General features: G+C 39.8%; 1 protein-coding gene across 5 annotated transcripts in view; it reads left to right on the top strand.

The window, feature by feature from the left end:
- Positions 1 to 15,024, top strand: part of LOC127000075 (uncharacterized) — an 87,080-nt gene that overhangs the window by 20,033 nt on the left and 52,023 nt on the right. For 2 of the 5 annotated variants that reach the window (XM_050863494.1, XM_050863491.1), the window contains exons 2-4: positions 9,658 to 9,768; positions 11,610 to 11,720; positions 13,225 to 13,335. In XM_050863494.1, the coding sequence (XP_050719451.1) occupies positions 9,664 to 9,768; positions 11,610 to 11,720; positions 13,225 to 13,335 (327 nt within the window). In that variant the 5' untranslated portion in view covers positions 9,658 to 9,663. The remainder of the gene's footprint in view (positions 1 to 9,657; positions 9,769 to 11,609; positions 11,721 to 13,224; positions 13,336 to 15,024) is intronic. The other 3 variants (XM_050863492.1, XM_050863493.1, XM_050863495.1) reach the window with 3 other exon arrangements.

Below are 15,024 nucleotides of genomic sequence, written 5' to 3'. Positions count from 1 at the left end.
AGGTGAGGTTTAGGAGGAGAGATGATATATATATATATATATATATATATATATATATATATATATATATATATATATATATATATATATATATATATATATATATATATATATTTTATGTTTAATATTCACATAATATTTGCTAGCATTGCAATTAAAGGTTAGATCAATTAGAGCTACATACTAAAGGAAGAAAGCAAAATTTGAATTCACCAAATCCATCTGGCGCCGCTTGGCGAGCATTTTTTATTTATATATTATTTTTTTACAAATACAAATACAATAATGTTCGCAATATCTTTTATTTATTTTGTATGTTTATTATTTCTTTTTATTATTATTATTATTATTATTATTATTATTATTATTATTATTAGACATGGGTTAATCGTAATCTGTAATCGTAATCAGTTACAATCGATTACAGTTTTCAAGTAATCTTAATTGTAATCGATTACCCTCTTGTTTTTTGCTAAGTAATCGTTATCGAATACATTAATAATGTAATCGTAATTGTGATTACTTTTGCGATTACATTAGCAAAGTTTTAGTTCATAGTTTCTCGCACAGCAAGTATGTATTCTAAATATCTGTAGTAATTCAACCAATGTAATGTTTAGTATGGTACATGTGTATGAAATTTGCAAGTTCACCTTTCAGTCCTTCCTGTAATCACGATTGTAATCACGATTAATACATTATCCCAGCAAACATTGAATAAGCGGACAAATATTGGGCCACTATTGAATTTCCGATATTGTTCATGATGGGCCATAAGTCATGATTTATTGGTCCGATTAATAAAAGTTATCCAGATGCACAGCGGGCCAGTAATGGTGAGCAATCTGGACCATGCTGGGCCGATTACTAGAAGCCATTATATACCCAACATTTTTAATGGGCCATTATCGTATCTATAAAGGGAAAAAGCTCAAAATTTTGAGATTGATATCGGAGCAGCATCATTCCGATGTCCTGGATCCCCACTCCTGGCCAGTATTGGTAAGCAATCTGGACCATGCTGGGCCGATTACTAGAAACCATTATATATCCAACATATTTAATGGGCCATTATCGTATCTACAAAGGAAAAAAGTTAGATTATTATATTGATATCGGACCAGCATCATTCTGACGTCTTGGATCCCCACTCCGATATCTATCCAGCATCATGATGCCAATCTAAGGCCTTTACTTATTTATTTTCACTTATACAGTGATCGGTACCTCTGCTCAGGAGCTGATACCAAGGGCACGAAAGAGCAAATGAAAGACCAAAAAAATATCTTCCTGTCTAGCTACATCCAGGTACTCAAGCGTTGTCAAATCTCTCTCTCTGGCCTACATCTTAGGTCCTAAGATGTAAACAAACTCACAACTGTTGTGAGCATTAGCTGAAGCACCTACTGCCCCATCTCCTACACCCACCAATGAATGTTTCAGATGATGCTTCTGAGTCTTAGTTTATAGACCAGAAAGAGACAACTGACAATGTTTGAGAAGCTGGTTGTAGACCTATGTAGGTAGTTATAAGTAGGTAGTTTAGAAGAAATGTTTTATTCTTTAGATCTTCCATGGTCATGTTAATATATCTTAAGAGTGTTGGAGTGGGCAGAGAAATACATTCTGATGGTCTGGCCATGTTGAGAGAAAAAATAGCCAGGAATTTGTAAAAAAGGTGTATGTGATGGCTTTAATAGGAGAGGCAGACCACTTGGAAAATGGAATGATATGATGAAGGAGTATACATGAATAAGAAAAGTGCTAGTAGAGGAGGACGACTTGAGCTGGCAAAGAGAGAGTGTATGGATTGGGATATATATATACTCGATCGTATATCTATATATATATATATATATATATATATATATATATATATATATATATATATATATATATATATATATATATATATATATATATATATATATATATATATATATATATATATATATATATATATATATATATATATATATATATATATATATACTGGGGGCTCCGTCCTCAAGCTTGTGCCACCATAGTGCCAAGGCACCCCATACCATGACACTATCCGGGTGCTTGACTTGGGTTTTGGCGCCCGATGCTCGATGCTTAGAGAGAGTCTCTGAGGCGTCGTTGGATGGTTCTAACAGAAACAGTTTGAGTAGTAAGGTTCTTTGATAAATCGCTTAGCATGATTTTCGCGCCAATATATATATATATATATATATATATATATATTAAACTATAACTGCACATGTTGAGTACAAAGTAATGATTATAAATAGACCACAAAAAGTAACAATTTGTCATAAAAAAAGGAAGAAAAGAAGTTGCAAGCATAATATAATAGTACACTGCGTCGGCACCAATCTCCGTCACATCAGTACTTGAGCCTGTGGTGAATAAGAATTCACTACCCCAGGGCACAGGGACAGAATTACTTCTGGGTTGCTAATTTATCTTACCCAGTTTACATCAACATGATAGGGAAGATGAACTGCTGGATGGGCTGCACACCAACTGCCAAGGCCGGAATTCAAACCAGGGCCGGCAGATTCACAGCTTGGCATGTTATTGTCGAGACAATAACAATGAATTAGCATTTTAATAAAATTTACGTACAGTTGTGGGCAAGTTTCTCTCCACTCGAGGCATCACCCAGACAAGGCCACTAATCAAGATTAATGCACCACAACTCCCCACGTGACATTGTTGACGGAACTGGTCTACGTGTTGCCATGGGTGGAATGAAACTATCGTCTGCAACTGTACATACTCAGCATACCTTATATGTACAAGATATTAACATTTAGTCCAGTATGAGGTGAACAAGGGATAGACAGAGATGGGTAGCCATGTACAGTCAGTGACTAAAATCTTGACCCTGATTTTTTTTTATGACCTTGATTTGTGGAACATTATATGAGTTCTGTGTTTCTATAGTAGGGAGCTCATAATATTTCGTTTCTCCAAAGTTTTAGCCACTATTAAACACTTGTTTCTGTAATTACAGGAATAATATACATAGATGAGCAACTATAATTTATAAAAACGTATTACAGAAATAAAAAGTGATGTTACATAAAGTTATAGTAATGGCTAGTGAGACTGACTAGGTATAATATTTCCATACCCTTAGACACTCTTTCCTTTATTTCTTAAGTATAAAAATAAATTCCTCTTTGGTTAATTAGATAAAGTAAATAAATTCCTCTTTGCTTAATTAGATAAAGTAGCAGTAATGTCTTGTAAGATTGACTGGGCATGAGGCTTTCTATTCCTTCGAGCAATGCTTTGTTTCTGTAGTAAACATAGATTTCATGAGTGGTTTAGTTTTGCATCATGAGCAATGCATATTGAAAAAAAAATACTAATTGTTAGCCAGGACATTTTATATAACAGCAGTAATTGTGATTAACATCAATGATGCGGTGTTCAATTCACCCAAGCAACCAAACGAAACCCGATTCCATTCTTAGAAATGTTACAAAACCTACACAAAATGTCCACAAATGTACATACATGGCACTAGATGAAAACATGAAGAAAACATTTCATTAAAAAAAAAATATCAGGTACTTGTGACCCACCACAGACTTCTCTACACATTGAATTAGCACAACTTATTCTGCTACCATGATTTATGCCAAAAATAGAGGAAAACTGTAAAAAAAAAAAAAATAATAATAAATAAATAAATAAATCTTACTCAAAAAAGGGAAATCATAACAGCAGTTCACAAAAGGATCTAATCAGATGCAGACACTTCATTACTCCCAGTAACTTTGATACGCTGCAAACGTCCCCCACTTTTGTCTCCAGCATTCCTCAAGTAATTTTTGAGAGTTCTCCCAATCTCATCCTCAATTGTTGACATGTGATTTGTGGAGTAGCACACCTGTAAATTCATCAATAAAACTATCACCTCAACATTTTTTGTCTGAAGTACAGTTTAACAATTTATCCATATTGTATGATATCTCCCTTACAAATATTTCACTCTTCTAAATCGTTCTCTGTGGGACATGCCCATTGTAGTTCATGCTTCCACAGCTAGATTATGCTTAGTACAGTTGATTTGTGTTGATAGGAGGAAAGGCATAAATTTGTCTGCCAAGTGGGAAGATTGAGTATTTCTGCTGAATTTCTTTATAAGAACATAGTGACACTGTTTCACTTCTATCAGCTGTCACACATATACCAAGTCTTCCTGATTTCAGTGGTATGTGTAAAGATCCTTGTATTGCTTGTAACACTGATGGAGAATATAGACATCTTTGTTATCTTTATTCTGTACAATATTTACAACTTTTCCCACTCTGTTGTTTACCATAATTCCCTTGTTACATCTGTCAACCTTAATGGTAAAGTTTTTTTAAGGCAAGGACTTTATACTGAATGAATTCAGAGGGGTTCATGTCATTCATCAGGGGGCCATTATTATGCTCCATTTGTAGTGATGGAAAAGTTTTCTTTGTTCAGGCATCCTTAGTGTTTTTTTCTCAAATATTCTATTTACAACTTGGCTAAGTACACAGTTAGGTTTTCTAAGCATTTTTTTAATAATCCTAAATAGTTCTCAAAGGGAAATACAGAAAACTGCTCAAGTTTTCCATATTTGGCCACACCATCTGGTAAGTGTATAAGATTATGCACATTATAGACTACATGCCTGGATCCATACAACTGTTCAAAATGTTGTACAAAAGACTTTAGCGTCCTTCTTGCCAATTCAACCTTTTCTAATGCTTTAGGGAGTGACAGCAAAAAAAAAAAAAAAAAAAAAAATACATGGAGTAAAATAAAATTTTGGTACATATCATCAATAACCCCTAGCAGACTAATTGGTCCTGTATACAACACAAATGATCTTAATTCAGTAGCTTTGAATCTGAAAAAAAAATCTAAGAGATCTTGGTTTCTGTGAGAGCTTCATGGGCATGTAGGATGAAAGTTGCACAGATTTACATGATATGTGATTTTTGTTACTTGACCCAATTCTTGTTGGAAGAGGTCCTCTTAGAAAAATATTTAGCAATTTCTTCATTACACCAAGGTAAATTAGATGCATAGGATACAAAACAAACTGTGTAACCAGACCAATGTTATTAGACGTAAGTGGACTTGTGCCTTTATGATGATCAACATCTTTCATGGAAGCAAAGTCTGCATCAGTCCATTTTGAAGCATTGCTATCAGGAAATGTCATTGCTCGTTCATAGTTTCCAATTTGAACACATCTTTCACAGCCATTGTATCCTGAATGAGAGACAATGCGTTTCAAGAATTGATGTGCAGGAGCATCACACACAAAGGAGTGAATAATAACTGAATACCCTGCACTTCTGTATTCATAACCATCTTTCAAGAATTTAATTTATGTCAAAAAGTCCTCAAGATAAGCTGTCACATCGTTAGGCTTTGTGTTACCCCCAAAAATGCCAATGGGAAATGGTTTTGAAGTAATCTGCATATTTCTCTCTGTGGAAAACTGAATTAGTATTGTCCAAAACTGTTTTGAAGAACTTTTAAATAATGGGATTCCATCACAATTAATTTTCAAGTAAACAGAATCATTAGCAAATCTTTCATTTTCATTTAAGGAATCCAGATATTCTTTTAGTGCATCATTGACACCAAAATGAAATTATATGTTCCCCCACAAATGTTTAATTTGATCAGACTTGTTCACTGGTGTTTTACAAAAAGTGCGAGGATCTACGGGAATACTTGAATCATAACAATGATTGATTATACCAAGCAGTCTTTGAGAGCAGAATGAGGAATATCATGCTTCAGTGCCTATTCCCTAATGCAGTGCCTGGGACTGACCTCACTATTGTCTTCCTCTTCACTACTAGAGACAGAAGCATATTAAATTAATGTTAAGGGTACCACACACACACACACACACACACAATCATACCCACTGAAATCAGAGCGACAGGTGATGGTGGCGTGTTCAGACCATATGGAGGTGAATTACAATATTACCCTGAATGTGTGTTACATGAATAATGATATATGATAAGGAAAAGCTTACAGGACAAAGAGGAGCAGATGAAAAAGTGGCTGCCGCAGGCCAGCGCTCACCCAGCACAGCGCGGTTAAAATTTGTAAACACGTTCCAATAATAATTTTAACGTGAATAATATTTAAGATTTAAGAATCATAATGGATTACACAATAAATTACAGATAATTGATATTTTTATTACACAACTAATCACAATTCTCTGATATCAAGCTTTTTTTTATGTAAGAAAGAAAAAAAATATTTAGTCTTTTAATTTAATTCGTATACATTAAATCATGAAACCAGCTGCGTGTGGCATATTTAAATTTCTTTGGACGAAGAAGTTAAATTTAATGTCTTTTTCAAAACAATCGAACATGATTTAATTTGCAGTAAACATGGGGAAATAAATGAAGAATATTGCTGCAATTTCTTTGTCGGTATTCTTACTGTATGCCGGATAAGGGCCGCTATTCACCAACCCGTTATAATAAAAAAGGTTTACGGCCCGATAACAGCCATTCGGTAAAAGTGCAATGCAGGAATCCGATTTTGAATATTAATCGACCCGTTTGCTAAATGCCAGTATCTGTTATACCGCTCTTCTCCCGTTACTGGCCCGCTAGTTCAATGTTTGCTGGGTACACTATGCAGTAGGCAACTATATTAATAAATGTTACGACAATGAATCTGCCATTGACACATATTACAGCATTAGGAACAGAATGTGAGAATTTAAGTAAAAAAAAAAAAAAAAGAAAGAAAAGAAAAGAAACATCACGAGAAAACAAAGTCAAGTAGCTAGGCTACTGGGTTGTGAATGAGTCATTTCACCAGTTACAGCTAATCTTATGCACTTATTACAACTAACTACCACAGTACAGTATAAGATACATGATAAGAACTTCAGCAAACTTACCTTGCACAAAAAAGTTTTTTAAAATACAGTAGGGAAGAGCAGACGCCTCACTTACCACGGTTCACACCCGCCGCCAGCTACACTGTGTCGCCGTCCAGCACTGATCGTCTGTCTGATCGAGATTTTCAAACACATCATGATTGCCCGACTTTTTTCCCATCACATTATGGATATAGAACTTCACTTAGTACATAATTTCATTTCAATTTACAGATATTGATAATGATAACATAATGATTGATTTACAGAAAAAGTAATCGAAGAAGGATTCATGTCTCTGGTAAATGTTAATAATTATTGTGTTATACACGCGTGTGCGTGTGTGTGTGTAATTGTGTGTGTGTGTGTGTACACAAAAGTGTATGTACTATATGCCCATGGTAGTTTGCAGTTTATGGAATGACCGATCGATTCATTATCCATCGCATAGATATCATTGGGCCACAATCATAAACAACGTCTTTAACACACGCATTTACAGCATGTTACTGTATGAGATGATAATTAAAGTCGTTGGAGTACGGAGGCCCTCCGTCGATTTGATGCAGAAATTTTGCTGACGGTGTCTGCCCCTCTGCCGATGGAGGCCTGACGGTTATGTTTGCTGGGAGTACAGAGGCTCTCTGTCGAATTGACGTCACAAATTTTGCCGACGGTGGCCGACCTTCTGCCGACGGAGGCCCGACGGTGATGGTTTGCTGGGTTGGGTTTTCTTTCACGTGTAGCCCCTGTTCACCTAGCAGTGAGTAGGTACGCGACGTAAGGCGAGGAGTTGTGACCTCGTTGTCGCGGTGTGTTGTGTGTGAATGGTCTCAGTCCTACCCAAAGATCGGTCACTGAGCTCTGAGCTCCTTCCGTAGGGGAACGGCTGGCTGTCTCGAGAGAGACTTGCAGCAGACCAAGAGGTGAATTACACACACACACACACACACAGACACACACACATACACACACACAGTATATTAACAAATAGTCAATTCGGATTTAGAGGAGGACGATCCTGTGTAACTGAATTTGATGCTGTTTGCTGATGACGCAGTGCTCATTGCAGAAAATGAAAGTGACTCACAAAATTTGGTCAGTGTTTTTTATAGTGTCTGTAAAAGGAGAAAGCTGAAAGTAAATGTCAACAAAAGTAAAGTGATGGTTTGTGAGCGAAATAGAAGTGAGGTTGTAGATTTTGCATGCCCATATAGAGTGGGAATTGAATGTGAAAAAGAATGCAAAATAATTTTGAATGGTGAAGAAATGGAGGTCAATGAGTTTAAGTACCGTGGATCAGTTATATGTAAGCATGGTGGTAGGGAGGGAGAGATAAGAGAAACGGCAGTGCAAGGAAGAAGGGTTGGAGGGTCTTTGGGACGAATCATGAATGGCAGAAGTGTGAGCATGGAGGTAAAGAGGGATTTGAGAAATACAATACTATAGTCTGTTCACTTAAGCTAGATTCCTGGCGCCTAGGCAGGTTGGTAAGCTTGCAGCTGATTGGCTGCTCCGCTCTCCCGCTAACACTCATGTTGGACCACATCTTGCATGCTCGAGTGAGACATGTTTCTTTATTGTATGCCATAGCTCAACTCATATATTACGAGCTAGCCAGTTTTGGTTGACACCATCAGACTCAGCAGTGACTGTAGAATCAAGATGTATTTTAAAAACTTGACAAAACAAATAAGAAAATGGTATTACGATGAGTTGAACCATGAAGATGTTAAAAAAATGTTTTTACTTATGCTCACTGTTTTCAACAGTTGTTCATTGACTGCAGAAATATATTATTACATTACGTAGGAAATTTCTCGTGAACACGATAGTGTGATCAGAATGCAGTTAAAGCTCTATGTATTGAAAACACAGAGTTATTTATGGCAACATTTCACTCGCCCCAACCATCACAGCGCTCGAGACACCCTGTATGATGATGTTAAAAAAAATGAGTGTCGCGCGCGCCATGATGGTTGGATGTGGTCTGACATTAGTGTTAGTGGGAAAGCGGAGCAGCCAATCAGATGCAAGCTTACCAACCTGCCTAGGCGCCAGGAATCTAGCTTAAGTGAACAGACTATAGTACCAACCCTCACATATGCAAGTGAGATGTGGGCCTGGAATGAAAGTCAGAGGTCTAGAGTGCAGGCAGTGGAAATAAGTTGTTTCAGGAGTGCTTGTGGTGTGAGTAGAATGGATGGAATGAGTAATGAAAGTGTGTACAAGCTTTTGGAATGTGTCTCAGGGTTGAAGGGAAGAAGTGTGGAGTGGTGGAAGAAGTGAAGCGACAGACTTTAAAGTGGTTTGTCCACATGGAGCGAATGGAGGAGAGTAAGATGACCAGAAGTGTGTATGTGAGTGAGATAGAGGGAGGGAATGCTAGAGGACGACCTCCAGTGAAGTAGAGGTATAGGGTGCAAGAGTACTTTAGGGAAAGGGGGGAAAGATCTTTGAGAAACTTTGAGCAGGCAAGGAGGGAGTGTCTGGATAGTGAAAGTTGGAAACTTCTGCTGTGGCCATCTCCTGGTGGGAGCTCCTTGGAGCAGGCGTCGATGAAATGATAATGATGAGAGAGAAACAATTTATATAACAGTATATTAATACTCTGTTACGACTGTCAATGTATTTATATGATTTTTCTGTGAATATTTCTCTCTCCTTATACTATATCTTATTTATTTCCTTTGTTTTATGTCTACTTTGATGATGTTTATAAGATAATTATATTGGAAAACCTTTGTTTATCCCAGAAAAATATGCGGGTTCTTCGGAGCAGCAAGCCATGCTCCTTCAGTTCCTCAAACTCCCGTGAATCAAGTGTCAACAAACAGCGTCTGTTCAAAATGCCGCTGCCTGACCTGGTGAGTTACCACTTATCAAGTTTATTTTGCTGCCTACACACCTTCAGGAGACACAGGGCTGATGGCGGTAGGCTGTGGGTGTGTAGACATGTAGGGGAAAGGAGGAAATGAGTAGTGATGGACAAGGAATAGAAAGTAAAGTGCCGTGCCCTATGTCTTCGTCCTCATCTTTCCCTTTCTGTACCTCTCTTTCGGCCCATATGTTTCGTTGACTACCTACCGTCAGGAGACACAGGGCTGGAGGATATGGTGGTGGTAGGCTGTGGTCGTGTAGGGGAAAGGAGGGAATAGGTGGTTGAAGACGAGCAAGAGATGGAAAAGAGCCACAGCCTTTCTCTACCTCTCTCGGCCAGTATGTTTCATTACTACACACCTTCAGGAGACACAGGGCTGGAGGATATAGTGGTGGTAGGCTGTGGGCGTGGCGGCGTGTAGGGGAAGGGAGGGAATAGGTGGTTGAAGACAAGGAATAGAAGACACCTCTCTCAGGGGCTCAGCCAGAACCTCGGTCTGAAAATTCCAGGTCCCCCCAGGGAGACTCCGAGGCTTGCCCATGGCTGCCAATTTTGATTTTAATTTTAATTTTTGAAAAGGTGTATATGTATGTAATGTGGTGTGGTGTGGTGTGGAGTCAGGATCTTTCTAGAGAGCATGCTGGAACTACTCTCCGGTGTTGGTGAGACAGGAAGGAAAAAGTTAGTGAGGACATGGGGGGGGAGATGGGAGAGGGCTCCCCCCCTCTCACCAATATATACTCACGAGTGGCTTGTTGCTGCTCGGTAGGTGTCTTCCTACCTACTCCAGCCAGATGGAAAAGAGCCACCTGTAGCCTTTCTCTACCTCTCTCGGCCAATTATTTTGTTGACTCTACACCTTCAGGAGTAAAGTGATGGATTGTGAGCTAAGTAGAAGTGAGGTTGTAGATTTTGTATGCCCATATAGAGTGGGAATTGAATGTGAAAAAGAATGCAGAATAATTTTGAATGGTGAAGAAATGGAGGAGGTCAATGAGTTTAAGTACCTTGGATCAGTTAGGTGTAAGCATGGTGATACGAAGGGAAAGATAAGAGAAAGGGCATTGCAAGGAAGAAGGGTGATAGGGTCTTTGGGACGAATCATGGCTGGCAGAAGTGTGAACCTGGAGGTAAAAAGGGATTTGAGAAATACAATAATAGTACCAACCCTCACATATGCAAGTGAAACGTGGGCTTGGAATGAGAGTTAGAGGTCTTGAGTGCAGGCAGTGAAAATTAGTTATTTGAGGAGTGCTTGTGGTGAGTAGAATGGATGGAATGAGTAATGAAAGTGTGTACGAGCCTTTTGGAATGTGTCACGGGGTTGAAGGGAAGAAGCGTGGAGTGGTGGAAGAAGTGAAGCGACAGACTTTAAAGTGGTTTGGCCACATGAAGCGAATGGAGGAGAGTAAGATGACCAGGAGGGTGTATGTGAGTGAGATAGAGGAAGGGAATGCTAGAGGATGACCTCCAGTGAAATGAAGAGATATGGTGCAGGAGTATATCAGGAAAAAGGGTGAAAGATCCTTGAGAAACTTTGAGCAGGCAAGGAGGGAGTGTCTGGATAGTGAAAGTTGGAAACTTCTGCCATAGCCATCCTTTGGTGGGAGCTCCTAGGAGCAGGCGTCGATGAAATGATGATGATGAGAGAGAAACCATTTATTTAACAATATCTTAATACTCTGTTACGACTGTCAATGTATTTATATGATTTTTCTGTGAATATTTCTCTCTCCTTATACTATATCTTATTTATTTCCTTTGTTTTATGTCTACTTTGATGATGTTTATAAGATAATTATATTGGAAAACCTTTGTTTATCCCAGAAAAATATGCGGGTTCTTCGGAGCAGCAAGCCATGCTCCTTCAGTTCCTCAAACTCCCGTGAATCAAGTGTCAACAAACAGCGTCTGTTCAAAATGCCGCTGCCTGACCTGGTGAGTTACCACTTATCAAGTTTATTTTGCTGCCTACACACCTTCAGGAGACACAGGGCTGATGGCGGTAGGCTGTGGGTGTGTAGACATGTAGGGGAAAGGAGGAAATGAGTAGTGATGGACAAGGAATAGAAAGTAAAGTGCCGTGCCCTATGTCTTCGTCCTCATCTTTCCCTTTCTGTACCTCTCTTTCGGCCCATATGTTTCGTTGACTACCTACCGTCAGGAGACACAGGGCTGGAGGATATGGTGGTGGTAGGCTGTGGTCGTGTAGGGGAAAGGAGGGAATAGGTGGTTGAAGACGAGCAAGAGATGGAAAAGAGCCACAGCCTTTCTCTACCTCTCTCGGCCAGTATGTTTCATTACTACACACCTTCAGGAGACACAGGGCTGGAGGATATAGTGGTGGTAGGCTGTGGGCGTGGCGGCGTGTAGGGGAAGGGAGGGAATAGGTGGTTGAAGACAAGGAATAGATGGAAAAGAGCCACCTGTAGCCTTTCTCTACCTCTCTCGGCCAATTATTTTGTTGACTCTACACCTTCAGGAGTAAAGTGATGGATTGTGAGCTAAGTAGAAGTGAGGTTGTAGATTTTGTATGCCCATATAGAGTGGGAATTGAATGTGAAAAAGAATGCAGAATAATTTTGAATGGTGAAGAAATGGAGGAGGTCAATGAGTTTAAGTACCTTGGATCAGTTAGGTTTAAGCATGGTGATACGAAGGGAAAGATAAGAGAAAGGGCATTGCAAGGAAGAAGGGTGGTAGGGTCTTTGGGACGAATCATGGCTGGCAGAAGTGTGAACCTGGAGGTAAAAAGGGATTTGAGAAATACAATAATAGTACCAACCCTCACATATGCAAGTGAAACGTGGGCTTGGAATGAGAGTTAGAGGTCTTGAGTGCAGGCAGTGAAAATTAGTTATTTGAGGAGTGCTTGTGGTGAGTAGAATGGATGGAATGAGTAATGAAAGTGTGTACGAGCCTTTTGGAATGTGTCACGGGGTTGAAGGGAAGAAGCGTGGAGTGGTGGAAGAAGTGAAGCGACAGACTTTAAAGTGGTTTGGCCACATGAAGCGAATGGAGGAGAGTAAGATGACCAGGAGGGTGTATGTGAGTGAGATAGAGGAAGGGAATGCTAGAGGATGACCTCCAGTGAAATGAAGAGATATGGTGCAGGAGTATATCAGGAAAAAGGGTGAAAGATCCTTGAGAAACTTTGAGCAGGCAAGGAGGGAGTGTCTGGATAGTGAAAGTTGGAAACTTCTGCCATAGCCATCCTTTGGTGGGAGCTCCTAGGAGCAGGCGTCGATGAAATGATGATGATGAGAGAGAAACCATTTATTTAACAATATCTTAATACTCTGTTACGACTGTCAATGTATTTATTTGATTTTTATGTGAATATTTTTCCCTCTCCTTATACTATATCTTATTTATTTCCTTTGTTTTATGTCTACTTTGATGATGTGTATAAGATATTAATGTTGGAAAACCTTTATCACAGAAAAATATGCGGATTCTTCGGAGCAGCAAGCCATGCTCCTTCAGTTCCTTAAACTCTGGCAAATCAAGTGTCAACAAACAGCGTCCGTTCAAAATGCCGCTTCCTGACCTGGTGAGTTACCGCTTATCTAGTTTATTTTGCTGCCTACACACCTTCAGGAGACAAAGGGCTGATGGCGGTAGGCTGTGGGCATGTAGACGTGTATAGGAAAGGAGGAAATGAGTAGTGATGGAGAGCAGCATGAGCCAATCATAATAGCGCCACTGCGCCATGATGGGCTCGGGGCCGACCATCAGGCCCAGATGGATAGTCTACTGGCACCATAGCCCACATGTATGAAAAAAGAGAGAGAAAAAAAAAAAAAACCCACGGGTCTGAACAGATACACGCTTTTTCAGTGTTTTCAATATCTCGAGTTTCGCGATCCTCGAGTTAAGCACTATACATTCGGAATGATAATACTACTATCAGTTTTCAAGGGAGAACGGGCCCTTCAAGACAATACAGCAGCAGCATTGAAGGTGATGATAGTAGGCTACCTATAAAGTAATGCACACTTCCTGCCATTATTTCATTATTTCCTACATTGCTCATTCACATAGGCATACTAAATATACAATACTGTCTCCAAGTTTGCGATAAATAGGTCAACGGTGTGGGTCGCAAACGTTCAAATCGCAAACTTTGAACTGTTATTCTTATGGGGAAAATTGAAAACCGTCGACATCTTGCGCTTGGCCACCTATCCGGGTATGACGGGCGGCTGATGATGGTGTTGAGTGTCGGCGGCATGGCCTTTGCATCGGCGCCGCCTGAACGGTGTTTTTGCCGGGGCCCGTGTGTGTGTGGCTATGTTTGTTGTGGGTTTGGGCTTTTCAATTTGCCGATTCTTGTTTTCCACATGTTGCACGGGACCCCTTTCTTTTCTTCCATCTCTTCTTTTTGAAAAAGAGATGGAAGAAAGGAAAGGGGTCCCACGCAACATGTGGAAAGTGAGAATTGGCAAACTGAGGAGCCTGGGCCCACAATGGGCACAGCCACTCACATGTGGGCCCCTGTGAAAATGCCATTTGGGTCGCGCTGATGCCGGGGCCACGCCGCCGACTCATCACCATCGCCATCATCAGCCGCTGGTCAGCTGCTCGGGCCCACCGCACGGTCGGGGCTACTTGCACACGTGTGCCTGGCTGCCCGGATCCCACTCACCATGCTTATTGCGGCCAATCATGGTAAGGCCCAGGGGGTGGATAAGAGCGAGAATGGGAGTTAAGGACCACAACAAGGTGTGAAAAAACCTGGTTTTAGCAGCCTTTTCCTTTTCCTTTCAGGTCATATTGCAATTTCAGTTTTCAATAAAAATATATTTTGGGGGGTCCTTATCGCAAACTCGGTGAATCGCAAACTTGAAACTCGCAATCCTGGAGACAGTACTGTAATCACATAAAATGTATCTTCTATAGTAACTTCATACAAGTAGGAGTCATTGTATTAAGGAGTAAGTTTAGTATTTGTGGCTTGGAGAGACAGGTGGTGCGTCTGCAGCGCTCTCTGTCACCTGCTATCCCACCAAGCGTACATAGCCTAACAGCCCCTCTATGCCACAAATACAAAACTTACTCATTAATACAATGATTCCTACCTGTATGAAGTTACTGTTGAAGGTACTTTTTATGTGATTATATTTAGTATGCCTATGTGAATGAGCTATGTAGGAAATAATCACGGAAAGTGTGCATTACTTTATAGGTAGCCTACTATCATTGCCTTCAGTGCTGCTGCTGTATTGTCTTGAAGGGCCCG

The sequence above is a fragment of the Eriocheir sinensis genome, chromosome 17, assembly GCF_024679095.1.
Source record: "Eriocheir sinensis breed Jianghai 21 chromosome 17, ASM2467909v1, whole genome shotgun sequence".
Lineage (NCBI taxonomy): Eukaryota > Metazoa > Arthropoda > Malacostraca > Decapoda > Varunidae > Eriocheir > Eriocheir sinensis.
This window is presented reverse-complemented; position numbering and strand designations above follow the sequence as displayed.